The sequence below is a fragment of the Brugia malayi genome (genome assembly GCF_000002995.4).
Source record: "Brugia malayi strain FR3 genome assembly, contig: Bm_v4_ChrX_scaffold_001, whole genome shotgun sequence".
Lineage (NCBI taxonomy): Eukaryota > Metazoa > Nematoda > Chromadorea > Rhabditida > Onchocercidae > Brugia > Brugia malayi.
The window spans coordinates 24,104,791-24,125,236 of NW_025062479.1; the positions used below are offsets into that span (position 1 = coordinate 24,104,791).

Below are 20,446 nucleotides of genomic sequence, written 5' to 3' on the forward strand. Positions count from 1 at the left end.
TTTTTTAGAGGATTTGACTACTTCATCTACTTCAACAACACTCGATGAATTGATAAATTTGAATTCACAACAGAAACATTCCAATTCATTTCATTTAAATGAAAAATTTGAAACAACAAAAATTGCCGAAAAAGAAATGTTGAAATTAGTGGAATAAAAGAAGCGGAAACCGAATTAAATCGAGGTGAGATAATTACTGAACCAATGAAAAATATGATTACGCCTCATACGGATGATATATTGGATATTCCGGTTGAAAATGGCAACACAATGAAAATGGATAGTGTGACAACAATTTTGGAAGTACCACAGATTAGTTCCGGACAATCAACATTTCCAGAAAGTAGTTTCATTCAAGAAAAGATACATTCAACTGAAAGTGATGATAAAGTGATGGAACAATTAGCATCCGGAAAAAGTAATTCATTTCCTACCACCGAATTCTCAACAATTCTAACAAATAACTCTCCGAAAAATGTAATGGATTTAACCGGAAGCGTAACTGATACTTCCTTGCTATCAGATGATAAAAAATTGTCAATGACAACGAATAAATTATTGATAACGGATGATTTCTCACCGTTTGATGAAATATCAGAAATAATGAAAGGGACCGATGATTCATCACAGCTTACCAATAGTCATCCTGATAAACCTGATTTATCAATAACTCAAACAACAAATGATTCATCAGATAAACCAATAGTTATCGGTTTCATTCCCGAAGAAGATGATGAGCTAATAATCGATGATAGCTTATCATTAACTTCTACTACTGCTGCAAGTACTAATGATGACAATTTTGCAATTAAACCTCAATCAATTCTTAATCCGGAAATTCCTGATTCTGATCATCAAACAGTCGACAGCACCTCAACAGCATCAAATTAAGCATAAACAATTGGCTAACATTTTTTGAAACATCAACGATTACACCTGAAATTGCAATTGATATGGAAAATGAAGTTGACATTGATGCAAAACTTGCGAATTCAGAAATTTCAATCACTCCAATACCAATGACAGTTTTTAATATAACAATGCGACCATCAAAATTTAATGCTAAACATTTGAATCGATCAAGTAATAATAACAATAATATTTATAATTACTTAATTTTGGATGAAGTAAGTTATACGAAATTAAATGAATCAAATATGTATGATTCATCATCAACAGCTATATCAAATATCGATGATCAAAATATTTCACTAAATGATTTATTGTATGATGAAAATGAAATATACAATGATTTATATACCGATGATTCACTCTCATCAACAACAACAACAACACAACAAACAAATGATATGACAATACCGCCTGGTGCAAAATTAACAATGGAAAGTTTATCATTGCAAAAAATGCATCAAATAAGATCGGAACCGGAAATGGCAACCACATCAATTTTGCATACAATCAATAATCAAATTAAAAATGCTAATGAGCATGATAATAGCTTAATTTCAATAGATAATTCGTCAGTATCATATGATGATACTGAAGAATTGATAGAAGAAACTGATCCGGAAAATCGCAATACTGAAAATGCAATAACTACAACTCCAACAACAATATCACAAATAATAAATTCAATAAAATCTGATATTACCAGACGTACATTGGATGAAAATTTAAATGATCAAATTACAACTGGAACAACATCTATTCCTGAAATTGAAGAAATTGCTGATAAAAATATGAATCATAAAAAAATTATTCATCAAACATTAACAGTACTTAAAACGGAAAATGCTATCAGCGATGATTCATCGTTATCAATTGCATCAACAATATCACCATCTGTTTCCACTTCAATATCATTTGAGCAAGCAATGAATGAACTTTTATCATCTGATTCAAATTTTCTACACAAATTAAATACATTAAATTTACAATCTCAAATTAATGCTACTACTACTACTGCTAGCGATACTGATAAAGAATTGATAAGCAGCACTGATAAGAATGACAATATTTTTAACACTATAGCATTGCAGTCATCACCTTCGTCAATAATCGCTAAAACTGAAAATTCATTTTTTCAACAAAAATTCAAAACAGGCAGAAATGATATCACTTCAGTTAACAATCCATTTTGGATAATGATGATGAAAATTTGCGATCAAGTTCAACAATGACGAATTTTCGGCAGATGAAAGTATCAGCGATGATAATACTTTCATAATTGATGATCATACAGTACCCAACAGTATGTCTTTACCAGTTACAACAATCGTTCCGGAAAATCTGATACGGAATTCTTTTGCTAATGATGAAAATTTGCGATCAAATGTGGAAATTTCAACAATTGACAAATTTTCGTCAGATGAAAGTATCAGCGATGATAATACTTTCATAATTGATGATCATACAGTATCCAAACAGTGTATCTTTACCAGTTACAACAATCGTTCCGGTAAATCTGATCCGGAATTCTTTTGCTAATGATGAAAATTTGCAATCAAATGCGGAAATTTCAACAGTTGACAATTTTTCGTCAGATGAAAGTATCAGCGATGATAATACTTTCATAATTGATGATCATACAGTATCCAAAAATGTATCTTTATCAGTTACAACAACCGTTCCGGAAAATCTGATACGGAATTCTTTTGCTAATGATGAAAATTTGCGATCAAATGCGGAAATTTCAACAATTGGCAAATTTTCGTCAAGATGAAAATATCAACGATGATCATACTAATAGCAAAAATATTCGATCATCTGAAATTTCCATAAATGATGACCTTTCACCTGCTGAAAGTAACACCGATGATTTTAGCATTGGTGAAAAAGCTCAATTATCCGGAATTTCTACAAATAATAACTTTTCACCTGATTGGACTCATATCGATTATAGTGAAATTAATAGTGAAAATTTACGATCATCCGGAATTTCTACAAATAACAAATTTTTGCTTAATGAGAATGTCACCGATGATCTCAGTAATGAAGAAAGAAGCATTCAATCATCTTTGGAAACATCAACAAATAATAACTTTTTATTTGACAAAAATAATTGATGAGGAAAGAAATAATAAATAATTAGCATTATTTTGAAAAAAGAAATTAATTAATTAACTAATTTTTTAATTAATTAAATCGATTAGATTAATCAATAAAATCAGTTATAATAAACAAGTAAACAAACATTTTTTCTTTTTTATTTAAAATTTTCTCTATGATTTTAATCATCCTAATTTAGTATTTGAATAATAAATTATTTCTAGTCAATGAATTCTTTCCTCAGGTTATCAAAATTAAAAATTTTACAAATGCAAAAAATATAAATAACAGTTAATATTTCTTATTATTATATAATTAAATGAATTATTTTATAAAATTTTTTGAATTAATGCGCAATGCGTAAATAAGAAATTAATTACATTAAATAATTCTACAATAATTTTTTATATTAATAAACTTTTTCAAATAAATTTTTAATTCTCATTTGCATGAAAAAAGAAATAAACAAACAAACGAATTTATCTTTAAATTGATGAAAAAAAAATTTTTTTTTTTTAAAATTATATTTTTGTAAATTTGATGCTTTGCTGTCACAAATTGTTTCAATCTTTTTTTTTTTAATAAATTTAAATTTAAAAAAAAAACGTTAAAAATTTTCCTTGCAAATGAATTTAATTGCACATATGTAAATTTTTTAAATTTCATTTATAATTTTTACACATTCAAATGTTATAAAGATTTTTCACTCAAAAAAAAAAAAAAAAAAAAAAAACGGAAAATTTTTTAAATTTTTAATTTCATTAATATTTGATTAATTCAATACAGTTTTTCATATTTATTTCAAATCTTTAAAATTCATATATATAATTAAAGCAAAAAAGAAAAAATTTCATTTGAAATACATTAATTAATTGTGATAGTAATTACTTTTATTATTATCGATTATCATATTTTTATTATTATTATTTTTAATTTTTGCATTTTTTATACATACAAATTAATTTTTTGAAACTGTAAATTATAATCAAATTATTATTATTATTTTTAGTATTCCATTATAAAATTTTCTGGAAACGTAACAAATTTATGACTTTTTTTTTTAAATTATTGCATCATTACAAACTATATAACATTAATTATTTCAAATTTAAACGTGACGTGACCTGTATTATAATCCAGTTTTCTTGCTATTGTGTATATTTTAATTTAAATTATTTTTTTTTTAATTTTTATTTAATAATCGAATAGGTATAGAAAAAAAAAAGGCAAATGGTTATTAATTATGTGTGATAAAATTAATTGTAATTTTGATTATTCGATTTCTGTATTTTTTTTTTTTTGCATATTTTGATATCAAACTATTACTGTAATCTTTTATCACTTATCATTCTTTTTTTATCATTTTGAATTAAATTTTAATCATACTTATGATTAAATCATTAAATTGTATGTTAATTAGTTCATATGCAAAGTGAAATATTATAATTTCAAATATTTTCATGTATGCATTTTTTGTTTGTTTTCTTTTTTTCATGTTGTATGATTAATAGATAATTAATTAATAATTCAAAAAATGAAAATTATGATTAATGGATAATTAATTAATAATTCAAAAAATGAAAATTATGATTAATGGATAATTAATTAATAATTCAAAAAATGAAAATTATGATTAATGGATAATTAATTAATAATTCAAAAAATGAAAATTATGATTAATGGATAATTAATTAATAATTCAAAAAATGAAAATTATGATTAATGGATAATTAATTAATAATTCAAAAAATGAAAATTATGATTAATGGATAATTAATTAATAATTCAAAAAATGAAAATTATGATTAATGGATAATTAATTAATAATTCAAAAATGAAAATTACGATTAATGGATAAATAATGAGCAATTAATTAATTAATAATTAAAAAAAAAAATGAAAATTATTGGCAAAGATAATGAATGTATTTTTGAAATTTTTTAAATTTTATATGATGTTTTGAAAAATAAATTTTTAGAAACATAAAAATGAATTTTAATTTTAGTTTAATTAAAATCCATTTTACTAAATCATAAATTGATTATATTTAATTGATAAGCAATTTTTATTCACATTTAATTTTTTTTTGATCATGTTGCAGTTTTTTAAAATATTAATTTCAGATCAACATGAATGTCTGAGAAAATAAAATTTTCCATGAAAATTTAAGAAAACAAATTTTTCAGTAAAATTTAAGAAAACAATTTTTTCAGTAAAATATTAAATTATCTTAGCTTCAGAGAAATTCATAATTTATCACTAATTCCACTCAGATTTGATTAATTTTATCAAAAAGGAAAAAAAAATTAAAACTTTATTAAGAATTTATATAAAAAAAAAAAAAAATTGTCAAGAAAAGAAAATGTTTTGAATAAAAAGATTTTTTAAAGAGATTTTTAAAATTTAAAAAAAAAAAATTTTTAAAAAAACTTTTTTGATTAATACTTTACAAAACATTAATATTTATTGTTAATCTTTCCATCATTGATTCGTTTTTTTTTTTTTTATTATTATTACTTTTGATTAAATTAAATTTGAATAATTTTTAATGAAAATTTTTAATAAAAACAAAAAAGTGTATAATTTATAAATGTATGCAAATTTTATGATTTATTAATAATTCAGTAAAATATGCTAACAGTTTTACATACTTTAAATTATAAATTTAAATCAAAAAATTTTATAAAAACAAGAATGAGTAATATAAAATGTATCATTTCTCATTTTTAAAAAGATAATATAAACTAAATATAAAATATTTTTGAAATTTTAAAAAAAAAAAAAAAAAAAAAAATAAATTTAATAACGTCAACAATATGATAAATGAATGTAAAATGAATTTGAATTCATTTATTAATTTATAAACATTTAAAAATTAATTCTTCTTTCTGTTTTTCATTTTTTTTTTTCTTATCAAATTAAATTTTAAAATTATATTTTAATTTTGTATCACTAAAATTGAAACTTTTCTGTACTGCATTTGAAAAATTGAAACATTTTCTGTATATTTAATGTATATTGAAAAATTGAAACCTTTCTGTATATTTTATTTTGTATATTATATTTACATATTTTTGTAATTCGATTTATTAATTTATATTTACATATTTTTTTAATTCGATTTATTAATTCATATTTACACATTTTTGTAATTCATTTATTAATTTTTATTTACATTTTTTTTAATTCGATTTATTAATTTATATTTAAAAAATCAATAAATCCACCATACTAATATTTTTAAATAATAAATAAGTTTATTTTATATATTTATAATTTTTCATTTTTTTTTTTTTTTTGAATATATCTTTTAAATAAAATAAATGAAAAATTAAAATTGATATAAATTTAATTATTGTTTATCATTCATTTAAAAAATGATATAAATTTAATTATTGTTTATCATTCATTAAAAAATGATATAAATTTAATTATTGTTTATCATTCATTTAAAAAATGATATAAATTTAATTATTGTTTATCATTCATTTAAAAAATGATATAAATTTAATTATTGTTTATCATTCATTTAAAATTGATATAAATTTATTTATTGTTTATCATTCATTCGTTATTTTCCAATCGTCAACAATAATTTTACTGATTGAAAATTAGATGACACTTTTAAAAGAAACTTGAGAGAGAAAATACGGATATTGGCATTTTGTCATCATTGTCACCATTCCGTTGTCATTTCTCGAACTTTTGTCATCAATCCCTAATCAAAATCGTATAATTCCAGGAATATGTATGTATGTCATTATCCATACATACACATACACACACACACACACACACATACACAAAGATATACATATGGGACAGACAGAATGTGACATACAAGTTTTTGTGACACACCGAAAAGTATGACAAGAACGATTTGTAATAGATTGAATGTCTTTCACTACCAAACAAATTTCATTTTCACTATTCATTCATTTATTTATCTCTTTGGATAACCTTTTTTTTCTTTTCTTTCGTTTTTTTTTTTTTGCTTTTAGTAATTATAATTGAAAATATTTTATTGATTATTTTAAATAATTTTAATTTGAAAAAAAAACAAAAAAAAAAAAAATTAATTAAATTAAATAAGAAACAAATTTTTTGCTGCAAAAATTAATAAATGAATTTTTTTTTTTTAATATTATTGAGACTTTTTTTTTATTTTTTATGTGAAATTGTCTGATTTATGAATTAATACAATTAATTCTAAAAAAAAAAAAAAAAAAAGTTAGCAGGAAAAAAATTAGTAAATTGAGAAAAAGAAATTTTAGATAGAGAAAAATTTGAATAAATTTAGAAATGTTTCTAATGAAATTCAGGTTTTTTTTAACATTTATAAATAAATTAAATATTAATAAAAATGTTTGTTTTTTAACATTTGTAAATTAAATATTAATAAAAATTTTGTTTTTTTAGCAAAGTTTTTTTTTTTTTGTATTTTAATAATTTTTAAAAATTGCTTACTGTTATATTAAATCTTATTGTTCGTGAAAACTACTTGTTATTGAATAAATTAAAAAAAAAACTTTCATCAAATATTTTAACAAAGATTATTATACGAATAAAGAAATGAAAAAAAAAAAAAAAAAAATTGATGAATAAAAGATACATTAAGTTAACAAAATAAATTTGTGTAATTAAAAATTCATAAATTTAATTATGCATAAAAATTCAAATTAAATTCATATGAAAATTAAGTTTTTTTTTTCCTTTAATATTTTGCTTTTCATGGAAGTTTCATCTTTGAAATAAGTATGAATTATATTTTTTATTTATTTTCTTTTTTTAAAAATAAGAATCAAAAATTCTCTCCTCTACAAAAGGAAAAATTTGAAATTTAAATTTGTCTAAAATTAACAATCTAATGCTTTATTTCGTATTAAATTTTTAGTATCATTAATATGATTCAATTTATTTTCATAAAATTTCATTGAAAATTTAAAAAGAAAAAAAAAAAACTAAATTATTTTATAAAAGTTTATTAAAATCTATCATAAATTTTTTTTTTTAGAAATTACTCTGGAATAAGTTAATTATCGTTTATTAAAAAAAAAAAAAAAAACAAATAAAAATAATTTCATATAATAAATAGAAATTAGAAAAACATAAGTAAACAATTAAGATTTTATAATCTTATCAATTTATAATAATATTATGGTTGTTGTTGTATATCATGAATTTAAGTCTTTTTAAATTTAATTTAAATTCTTAATTAATTAAATATATCGTTGATTTAATCCAGTTCGAAGTACAAAGAGTAAATTTTCAACAAATTTATCGCAAAAATTTTTATCTTCCTTTTAAAAATTAATTATAAATTGTAATCAATTTTTATTTATTCAAACTAATTTTAATTTTAATTTTGTTTTTTTTAATGTGATTTATTTAAACTAATTTTATTTAAATATACCAAAATTTATATATTTGTAATTCTTTTTTTTCTCTTCTTTTTTCATCCCTTGAAATTTTTTACCAATTGTTCAAATTTTCTTTTAAAAAATTAAATCAAATTTTTTTTTGAAAATGACCACCATTAATATTTCCTAAGTACCGCAAATTTCTTTTGATAGTTTTACAGTGACAAACTAATCGACCAGTTAAAATGTCCTCAATTTCAATTTTACATTGCAAAGCATATATATTTAAAAAAAAGAAAAAAGAAAAATGATATATTAATGAAAATTAAATTAAATTTTCAGCGCATTTTAACTTTTTTTTTTCTATTTCTATCAATGTTAATGATTTTTTGTTTTTTGTTTTTTATTCAAAAAAAAAAAAAAAATAATATTAAATGATAATAATATCGTCAAGTGAAAATACTGTGATAAAAATTTGATTTATTAAAATTTAAAATATTATTTTAAAAAAAAAAAGTAAAAAAAATAAAACCAGGATGAAAAAATTATTCTATCTATTACTCATTTCCACTTTATCATATCAAATATTTGCATCATTTTGTGGCTCAACTGGTGTACCATTTAGTTTTGAAGTGCTACCTTCAGGTTTGTTTTTTAAATTTTTAATCAAATTTTTAAATTTAAAGAATAAAAAAAAAAAAAAAAAAGAAAAAGTATGAAATAATTTCTTTCCTTTTTTTAAACAATAATAATTTAATCAATTACTTATATTAACATTACTTATATTAATTTTATCAATTATTTTATCAAAAAATTTTATCAAATTTATCAATTACTTATATTAATTACTTATTTAGGTGCACCAATACTTGGCTGTGCACAACCAACCTGTGTGGGAAATTTAAAAGGTAAAAATGATGATAGCAATTTTCTGGTAAATGCAAATGGACAAGCAGATGGTTTTATGCGTGAAGATGATAAAGATAGTAAAGCATATGGTGATCCGTATGGTAATAAACTTTATGCTGTATGTTTTTTTTTTTATATTTTTAATTTTAATTTTAGAATTTTTTAATTTAAAATTTTCTATTAGTTGCAAAAAAAGATAAGTGAATTATATGTATATATAAGTGAACTAATGGCAGTAAGCTTTATGCCATATGTTTTTTAATTTTAATTTTAAAATATTTTAATTTAAAAATTTATTACTATTTGTAAAAAAAATTTTTTTTTTGAATTTCAAAAAAAAAACACGACTTGAATTAATGAAAAAAAAAAAAAATGGTATTATTTTGAATTCCAAATTTAAATTATATAAAAATTTTATACAGTGTTTGAATGAAATATTTATTTTCAATTGATGAAATTATTACAAGTCTGATGATTAATCTTATCAATACCAAATTACAATGAATTATTTCAAGTTTAAATATTTTGAATGAAATTATTTCAGATTTTGATTGTTTGAATATATTTCTTTTATTTCAATTTTATAAATGAATTATTTAAACAAGTTACTCTAAAAAATTTGCATCCAATATGTTAAAACAAATAAATTTTTGAAAATTTTTCATCCTAAACAAACAATTATTTATCCATCAAAAAAAAAAAAAAAAAAAAATTTTTTTTTTTTTTCTGTAAAATTTTTGAGAAATTCTTCCTTTTTTTTAAAAAAAAAAAGTTTAAATACATTTTGTAGAATTGTTCCGGTCAATTTTCTGATCTGTCATGTTTACGAAAAGATCAATGGGTTGGTGGTATCGAATATATTGATCATCCACGACAACCGTGAGAATTTAACCTGAAAAAAAAAAAAAAAAAAAAAAATGCGAGAAAGAGAAATTTTGTTAATTTTGTTTAAAAAAAAATTTAATGAGAAGTAAAATAATCAAACAAATTATAACGAATTGTCGTTATTATTGTTAGTGAACAATGCATTTTGAAAATTAATTTACCCATTTGTTTACTATAATAAAATTAAATGTCATCTAAATTTGTCATATGTATTAATTTATAGATTACTCCTACAATGCTGTACATTTCCCGGATTGCGATTTTCGCAAGAGGTTGGCATAACAAATGTTGGTCCAGGTGAAGCAATTACCGGTGGTGAAGTAATTAGGGATGGGCGACAGATAAGTTTTGATGTGATAGCAAATGCTCGAAAAGTAGTAGATGCTAATACACATATGTTAGTTTTTAATTCATTTCTAATTATATGCAATGATTAGAAAAATAAAAATTCAAATTCAAATTCAAATTAAAATGACATCTTACATTTAAATGTAAACATTAAATTGTAATAAATCATTTAAAAAAAAAAAAAGAAAAACTTTTTTAAATTATTTTTGTATGATTTCATTTGTTTTCTCAATAACAATTACTTTTAATTTTCTTGTTGAAGAGAGAGAGAGAGAGGGAAAAATAAATAAATAAAAGTTTTACATCAAGAATTTTGCACATTTTTTACAAATTTTTTTATTTGTAATAAAAATAACTTTTCTAACAAAATTATGCTATCTATTAATTTATCATTTTTTTTTAAAAAAAAATATTAATTTTATGTTAATTTATCATTTAGCATTTTAAACTTTTAGACGAGCAAAAATGCTATATGATTGATAAAGATTTCGAGCAAAAATTCTGCATATTTTGTTTCAAAAAAAAAAAAAAAAACTTTCTCGAGATTTATCAATTTTACAACATTTCTACAAATTTCTCAAATTTATTGGAATGCTAGCCAAATGATTAAGTCTAAAAATATTATTTGCTAATCAATTAATTGCTAATTAATTATCATTTTTTTTAAACGAATGTGGAAAAATTATAAAATTGTTTTTGTAATAAATGCAGAAGTATTAATTAATTTTTGTAATATCAAAAATATTTTATATTTAATTTAAAATGGTAAAAATTTTTGCAGTGTTTCATATGAAGTAACGGTACGGCGAATGCATTGTTTACCGGATCCACCGGAACCAGTTGTTGACTGTTAGTCGTTTACTAATTTTTCACATTGCCAAAATTTCTCTTCATTTCCTCATTTCAATGAATGAATTGTTTATCTGTACGGAAAATCAAAAATTTTAGAAACTTTATCCATATATATACACACATACACACACATACATGCACATACACATACAAACACACACATAATATATACACACATACATACACATACATGTACATACACATACAAACACACACATAATATATACACACATACATACACATACATGTACATACACATACAAACACACACATAATATATACACACATACATACACATACATGTACATACACATACAAACACACACATAATATATACACACATACACACACATACATGCACATACACATACAAACACACACATAATATATACACACATACATACACATACATGTACATACACATACAAAACACACATAATATATACACACATACACACACATACATGCACATACACATACAAACACACACATAATATATACACACATACATACACATACATGTACATACACATACAAACACACACATAATATATACACACATACACACACATACATGCACATACACATACAAACACACACATAATATATACACACATACATACACATACATGTACATACACATACAAACACACACATGCATACATACATGTTCTATTCTATTACTAATAGCATCCCTGTAGAAAATGAGATATAATCGGGGCATTTATCCTAAAAATCTAATTGGATAAATAAAATATTTTTAACTAGGAATAGAGATAGATTAGATAGATAGATAGATAGGTAAATAAATAGATCAGGTAGATAGATGGATCAGACGGATAGATCAGATAGATAAATCGGTTAAATAGAGAGATCAGAAAGATCAAATAGGTAGATGGACTAGATAGATCAGATAGATCAGACAGATGGATAGATTAAATAGGCAGAGAGATCAGGCAGATCAAATAGGTAGATGGACTAGATAGATCAGATATATGGATGGATCAGATAGGTAGATAGATCAGATAGATCAGAAAGATGGATAGATCAAATAAATAGATCAGATAGACAGAGAGATCAGATAGATCAAATAGGTAGATGGATTAGATAGAACAGATAAATCAGACAGATGGATAGATCAAATAAATAGATCAGATAGACAGAGAGATCAGTTAGATCAAATAGGTAGATGGATTAGATAGATCAGGTAGATCAGACAGATGGATAGATCAAATAGGTAGATGGATTAGATAGATCAGATAGATCAGACAGATGGATAGATCAAATAAATAGATCAGATAGATCAAATAGGTAGATGGATCAGATAGATCAGATATATGAATAGATCAGATAGGTAGACAGATGAGATAAAAAGACAGATGGATAGATCAAATAGATAGGTAGATGGCTAGATAGATCAGATAAATAGGTGCAAGTGAAATTCAATTTATTCTCATTTCATTCTAACAATGATCATATTATGTTGACAATTTGATCTATTTATGATTATTGTAAAATGGATCTCACTCTACGTATGAATTCTTCATTCTCTTTTATATCATAGCTAAGAATTGTTCAAATTTAAAATCATAAAATCCTGTTCTAAAATTTAACCCAATTTTAAATTTTAACCCTATCGTGAAATTTCAATCTTAATCAAACTAAAGGTGGAAAAAAAAAAAAAAGAAATGTAAAAAAAGTTGTAAAGAAGAATGTTAACTTTTCTCTTTTATTGTAATTGAAATTTTACTCCAAATTTTTCTTTTGTTTTTCCTTTTCTTCTACTCTCTTTTATTTTTCATCACTAATAATCCATATGTGATATTACAGTCAAAAAGGATGTTAGTGATGAGATAGTGAAAGTATTGACAAAAGGAACCGACCTTTCAACTTTTCGAAAAGAGAAATCATTGAAAAAGGAAAAATTGGATGAATTACAAGGGAAAAAACATTGACAGATAATGGTTTTCACAAAATTGACGAGAAAAAACAATACAAGTAAAGCAGTTTCTTTCTGTTTTTTTTTCTTTTTTTTTCCTCTAACTAAATTTCAATTTCATTAGAATTTAAAATTGTTATCATTCTAATTTATCAACATATCAATATAATCATAGTATCATTTTTTTTTCTTTTGTACCAATAAACAAATAGCTAAAATTAAGAAAAATTGATATAATTAATTATATTTATAAATAAATTAATAAAAATTCTAGACATTAAATTAGTAATAGAAAGGAAAAAAAAAAAAAAACAAAAACAAATTCATCACTTATCATTTAGGAGAATTGAAATTGAAGAAAAGGAAAATTTGAAAACAACTATGATGATGAATAGAAATGATGCAATGCAGAAGCGAAAAGAAATTGATGTTAAAGCAGAAATAACATTAAAACCAAATATTGCTCAATCATTAGCTATTCCATTAAGCAATCGTAAATTGGAAACTGATTCAGATCATTCTGATAACAATAATTTCTCGGATGATAGCAATCATAATTTTGCTAGTCATCTAATAGCACAAGGTGGTGAATCAAAAGCATTTGGTCAACAACAGGTAAATATGTTTGGTCAACAAATACCACAGCTACCATTACAACAAAATGATTTTGCTTTTGGTTCTGTTCAGCAACAAGGAACTAATCAAATTATTCAACCAGGACAAAATCAGAATCAAATTAATCAACCAGGACAAAATCAGAATCAAATTAATCAACCAGGACAAAATCAGAATCAAATTATTCAACCAGGACAAAATCAGAATCATGAACCATGCACAACACAATGTCAACAAACACCATGCTTTTTAAATCAATGTAATCAAGGCTTAAATCCAGTTTTAGGATTTCCTACACTTTTCCCAATTACTTTTCCAACATTACCAGGTTTTCCAACTTTGAAGCCACAACCTTTTCAACCATTTATAACCAATACTTATCCTACTGCAGCTCCACCACCACCACCTCCACCACCACCACAACCACTATATCAACCTGTTCCTGTCTCTTCACCTTCTCAACAATCATTTCAATCTATTCCCAATTATTTTGATCAATCTAATTCTGATCATGTTGCTTCATTCAATTCACCATCATATTTTGATACAACTGGTGCTAAAAGAAATGTTAACTCGAACGGTAGATTTATGCCACTATCAATTGCTCCAATAACACATACTCTTACGACACCTGCAATAAACGCAATTCCAACACAACAACTTTCCGGAAGACCAATGCTTTTATCCGGTTAACACCATACAATTTTTTTTTTTATTTCCTTATAAATATAAATTTTTCATTTTCAAGTAAAAAGTCGTTTAGTTTTTCATAAATATGATAATTATATTTATTTATTTTTTAAAAAATCTTACTAAATTTCAAATTCTCAAGAAACAAACAAGCATTCTATTTTTTAAGATGGTGAACAAAAAGAAAAGATTTTCATTGAATGAAATTATATATAGTTAGAAAAAGTGAAAAATTATTTTCAGGTAATCAAATTCCTAGCAATCAAGTTACAATAAGGCCATTAACATCATTTGAAGAATTTATGGCAAAACTTGGTTATCATAATGCAAGTTTTGCAACTTTAGCACCAGCAGGTGCATTAGTAATTTCACCTGAATTTACGGTAGCTACTCCATTTCCTATTCTTTCACCTTCATTACAAGCAACAAGTGCTACTGCTGATAATCAAGCTCAAATGTTTAATCCAAGAACTGGCATTCAATCATATCAACCAGATCAATATCATCATTCTTCTGGTATGTTTACCACTATTTGTAAGACTATAACAAACTTTGTTTTTTTTTTTTTGTCATCCAATTTTACATTATTTCAAAAATTAGAATCTACTATATCATAATCAAATAATTCGTACAACTAGCAACTACAGTATCCCAACCAAATCAAGTACCGTATCATTTCGATCGACACTGTGTGTTACAGTAATGCTAAATAGTAATGCCAAACAGTTAAAATATTAATAATTTAATATTGTGCGATATAATATGATATATTATACTGAGAAATATAACTATGCAGTAAATAATATGCTATGTTATACTGATAACTACAACTATACGGTAAAAAAATTACAGTATACTATATACCGCAGCAAGAGCAACCAGTAGATTTGGATGATGCAATGCTACAACGAACAGGCCTTCGACAACTCTGATCATCATCTATTTTTAATTCAATGTTGCAAAGCAATTTCACTTGATCTGTAGAATTTAATATTATGATATTTACTAAGATAATCATTTGATTATATCTATTGTTTTTTCTTTTTTCTCTTTTTATTTTAATTTATTATTTTTTTGGATTATGAATACAATGAAAAATGCATCCGATTAATGTTATCTTTGTTCTGGTATGTCTTGAAGACTAAAAGAAAGAATAAATAATATTATAGGATCTTATTAATTATCCTATTGTTTTTTAATACATTATATTTTTGTAATATCTGCTAAGAAATTGCTAATGTTAAGGTATGATGTATTAACTAAATAATTCAAAGTTTTAATATTCGAACAAAAAATTTAAATAAATATGAAAAATATTTGGTGCTAACATTTAATAATAACAGTTTATTTAAATATCTACTTTTATAACAAAATCAAAATTTTCGTTTCTATTCTAATTACAGCAATTTTCAACTATGCCTTTTTTTCTTGATAATTAATTCAAAATTTTAAAATGATAATCATCCAATTTAATTATTACTGATTATTCGTTTCAAAAGACTGAAATGTTGAGAGTTCAATGATGTGAAATATTTAAATCATTCCTAATCATATTCATGATATACATAATGACATTGATGTATAATTGCATTAATTTACATATAAACAAGTAATACTTAACAACAACTACAAAAAAAAAAAAAAAGAAACAAAATTATTAAATTAACAAGTGTAAATATAAATTGCTAAAATGGAATCATTAGAAAGCGGTCAATTTGATAGCAAAAATGAAGTAAATGGTGTGGAAATGATGTCGCAAAATTTTGCAAATACTAAAAATGTTGCAGAAGAGAAAAATGAAATGGAAAATTTGAATGAAAGTTTGTTTGGTAATTTTAATATTAATTTATTGTTGTTTACAACGAAACATTTTTTTTTAATTCTTTTTTAGTTATGGATAAAAATTTTCAAAAGTTTAAAATTTCCAAAGCTAAAATCAAATTCTCGACATCGAACATTTCTAACATTCGAAACTAACATACCAAGATCGCATAGCAAAAATTCCAATTCACTAATGAAATGATAAAATTTTTCAGTTTTGAAAATCTTTCTTTTTTTTTTTTGAATTTAATATTTTAGCCAAAATAGAAAAATATCTTGATTTGAAGAAACAATACTTCTGTTGCTGCAATATCAATGTTTGTCTTGAAAAATAGAATTGAAAATTCTTTGAACTATCAAAATTTAGTGGTTTTTTTTCTTTGTTTTGTTTTGTTTTTTAATATTATTTAAAAATTAAAGGTATTAGATTATTAATTTGCATAAACATTGCTGAATCTAAAATAAATTCTTCAATAAGATAAAGCTAAATGAAAAGAAATTTTTCAGATTTGGATGTTGACTATAGCAGCTATCACAATATTTACAGCAGTTAAAACACAAATTTTACTTCTAGTTACAGACGATTTTACTGATAATGTAATCAATTTCATTTTTATTTTTCCGGTATGGATTTCCGGAATTTTTGCTATACTTGCTTACATATTTAAGATGCCATTACTCATTTGGCCATTTATTGTTTACTTGGTTAGTTGCAAATATTTTTGTTTATCGATTTGTAATTCAATCAATTATCAGTAATAAAAATTCATCATTTTTAACTTTCAACAAAATTGAACATAGCTATGAGTTATTATTTTACATGGTTATTAATTTCTGATCACATTATAATTATTATCATTATCAATATTATCATCATTGTATTATTATCATTATCATTATTGTCATTGTTTGATCAAATTCTGAGTAATTAATCACAAGAATTACCCAAAATTATTCCCGAGTACTTCTATATATGATGATTTCGCATAAATCAATATATTATATACAATAAAGTTAATTCAAATTTCAGATCATTATTAACTTATTGATAATTGTTTGCCTAATTTATTGTACCATAAATATTATTCCTGCAAAAATTAATGGTAATGTATTATATAACTTAAATACATTACCGTTAATTGTATAATAATTCAACTTAAACAATTCAATTTAATTTCTTCTTCTATCTTTTGTTATTGTACCAAGAAAAAAGAAGAAAAAAATAAAATTAATCCATTCAAAGTTGAAAAAACTTAACAAAATAAAGTTCTAATTTATATTTCAGTAATTGCATATTTTATTGTATTTTCTACGATAATTGGAATTCAATTTATAATGCTATTTGAATTATACATAGCTTTTCGTTGGTATATTAATGCAAAAAGCATTAAAAAATATTGAAAATTCCGATGAACAAAAGAAATGAAAAAAATTTAAATGCAAAGATGAAATTCAATAAAATTTGTCTAAAATTTGTCATTTCTACAAATTGAAAATTTTGTAAAATTTGTCTAAAATTACATTTGAAATAAATTAACTTATTTGAAATAGCTAATTTGTAATAAACATATTTTAATTCGTTTGTTAACGTTAATATAGATAAACTTTTTTTTTTAATAAACATATTTTAATTCGTTTGTTAACGTTAATATAGATAAACTTTTTTTTTTTTCTACTTAAGCAAATATCGATATTGTATTGATTGATTGATTTGTGAAAGTATTACAAGCAAATATCGATATTGTATTGATTGATTGATTTGTGAAAGTATTACAAGCAAATATCGATATTGTATTGATTGATTGATTTGTGAAAGTATTACAAGCAAATATCGATATTGTATTGATTGATTGATTTGTGAAAGTATTACCAATAGTTCAATTATTCTTTGACAAAAAAGAAATAAAATAAATAAAAACAATGCAAAAAATAAAATTATTTGATAATAGAGGAAAAATAATACATTAATAATATAATTTATCATTTCTACTTGAATAGTATTACTTAATTTACAAGAAAATATAAATTTAAATAGACGGCAATGAATTTATTTATTTTGCAGTATTCGAAAAATGCCTGATACCAAGCAATTTAAAGAAATATGCAAAATAAAACTAAAAATTAGTAAATACAAAATGACATTAAAAAAAAAAAGAAAAATTAAAAACTAGTTAAAAAACAAAAACAAAAAAAAAAGATAGCAATAGAAGTAAGTATGCATGCATAGATAAATATCATTTACTCTTCTAGTATATTTTTTATTTTCGTTTTCTTTTATTTGTGATCAATTTTAATTAATTTGGAATTTATTTTAAATTAAACTTTAACGATTTTCTTATTTTGTTAAATTTATTTACAACAAATGAATAAAAAACAAACTAAATCTGGAATTTATTATAAATTAAGTTTAAATGTTTATTTTATTTTGTTAAATTTATTTACAATAAATGAATAAAAAAAAAACAAATTAAATTTGGATTTTATTATAAATTAAGCTTTAATTTTTTCTTATTTCGTTAAATTTATTTACAATAAATCAATAATTAAATCTGGAATTTACAAAATTTGGAATTTATTTTAAATTAAGCTTTAATGTTAACCTTATTTTGTTAAATTTACTTACAACAAATCAATAAAAAAAGACAAATTAAATTAATAAACAAACAAATATACATGCCTACAAATATTTTTATAACAATTTATTCATCGAATTGTTACGTTTTTTTTTTTTATTTATTTTTGAAATGATTAAAAATACATTCTGAAAAGCAAATGCTAATTTTTTTTTTTCAAATAAGCTAATTAATTTCTATTTTTAAATATTTAAATGATTAGATTAATGAAATATAAATTAACCAATGAATCACAAACACATAGTCAAATTCACTTTGTTTAAATTGCTTTGCTTCTCTTTCCATGTAATTAATTAAATATTTCATTTTTAATTTTTATGTAATTAATTTCGAGTACAATGGAAAATATATTTGCATATCTAAAAATTCATTCATTTGCATAATTTTTTTTCACTTGTAAAATTGTAAATTATATTAATCAACAACAATTAATCGATTTAAAGCATTACGGACGGTTGTTTATCAACTAAAAGTTGTTAATTTATTTATCATTTTAAAAATATAAGTGGAAAGATTGTTTATTTCAATTATAAAATTCCACTACAATTTTATTTTTAATTCATTTTAATAAATTAAGTTTAAACACAGAGTGATTTTTCCTTAAAAAAAAAAAAAAAAGTAAAACTTCTTGTAATTTATGTAGAAAAATTTTAATATTTTTAAAAAGTTTAAAACAAAATTTTTTTAGATCAAAAAATTTTGAAAAATAATGTCAACCAGAATAGCAGCAAGAAATGAAGAAAAACAAAAATTAGTATCATGGAGGAAGATAAAAGGTGAAAAAATTTGATCTGCAATTCATAAAGTCAATTTGATCAATCAATATGAAATATGTAAACAAATAATTTATATAAACAAAAAATAATTTAAATATAAAATATACAAAATAATTTATAACATTCATAAAATCAATTTGATCAATCAATATGAAATATACAAATATATTAATATCAAACTAAGTTTTTTCCGTTTTTAGTTTTTATAATTAGATATTTATAAACTTTTTCGAGAAACTAAGTGAACAATTTTCGACTTTATTAAAAAATTAATAATTAATTAGAGTAATCAATTTCTAATTTGCTTCAATTTTTGTTCAAAATTCTTCAAAAATTTTCAATTTTCTAATTAATTGATTAATTCGACAAAAAAAAAAGAATTATCTTAGATTTTGTTAGTTTAATAAAACTTTAAAAATCAATGACTTTATGAAAAGGTCACTCGGAACGATTTGAAAATATTACCAAGAATACATATGAAGCAACAGAAGTGGAACAATTTGCCGGAATCTTTAACTATGATGTAATTTTTTTTCCGGTTTTCCATTCTTATTTTATTTTTAGGAATTCTTGATTTGATAATAATAGTTCAAACAAAAAAATTTGCAT

The 20,446-nt window shown here is 22.2% G+C and overlaps 3 protein-coding genes across 3 annotated transcripts; all 3 read left to right on the forward strand.

Moving 5' to 3' along the window:
* Positions 1-953: 953 nt before the first annotated feature.
* On the forward strand, positions 954-2,683 carry Bm11541 (Uncharacterized protein; the record flags this gene model as incomplete). Its single annotated transcript, XM_043075961.1, has 2 exons — positions 954-2,129; positions 2,378-2,683. The coding sequence occupies 2 exons, from the start codon at positions 954-956 to the stop codon at positions 2,681-2,683; spliced, it is 1,482 nt and encodes a 493-aa protein (XP_042931895.1).
* Positions 2,684-8,905: 6,222 nt separating this feature from the next.
* On the forward strand, positions 8,906-13,318 carry Bma-wrt-9 (uncharacterized protein; the record flags this gene model as incomplete). Its single annotated transcript, XM_043075962.1, has 6 exons — positions 8,906-9,014; positions 9,227-9,396; positions 10,069-10,157; positions 10,387-10,560; positions 11,293-11,360; positions 13,194-13,318. The coding sequence occupies 6 exons, from the start codon at positions 8,906-8,908 to the stop codon at positions 13,316-13,318; spliced, it is 735 nt and encodes a 244-aa protein (XP_042931896.1).
* Positions 13,319-13,683: 365 nt separating this feature from the next.
* Bm18141 (Uncharacterized protein) lies at positions 13,684-15,539 on the forward strand (the record flags this gene model as incomplete). Its single annotated transcript, XM_043075963.1, has 3 exons — positions 13,684-14,605; positions 14,851-15,123; positions 15,460-15,539. 3 exons carry the CDS (start codon positions 13,684-13,686, stop codon positions 15,537-15,539), a joined length of 1,275 nt encoding a protein of 424 aa, XP_042931897.1.
* Positions 15,540-20,446: the final 4,907 nt, after the last annotated feature.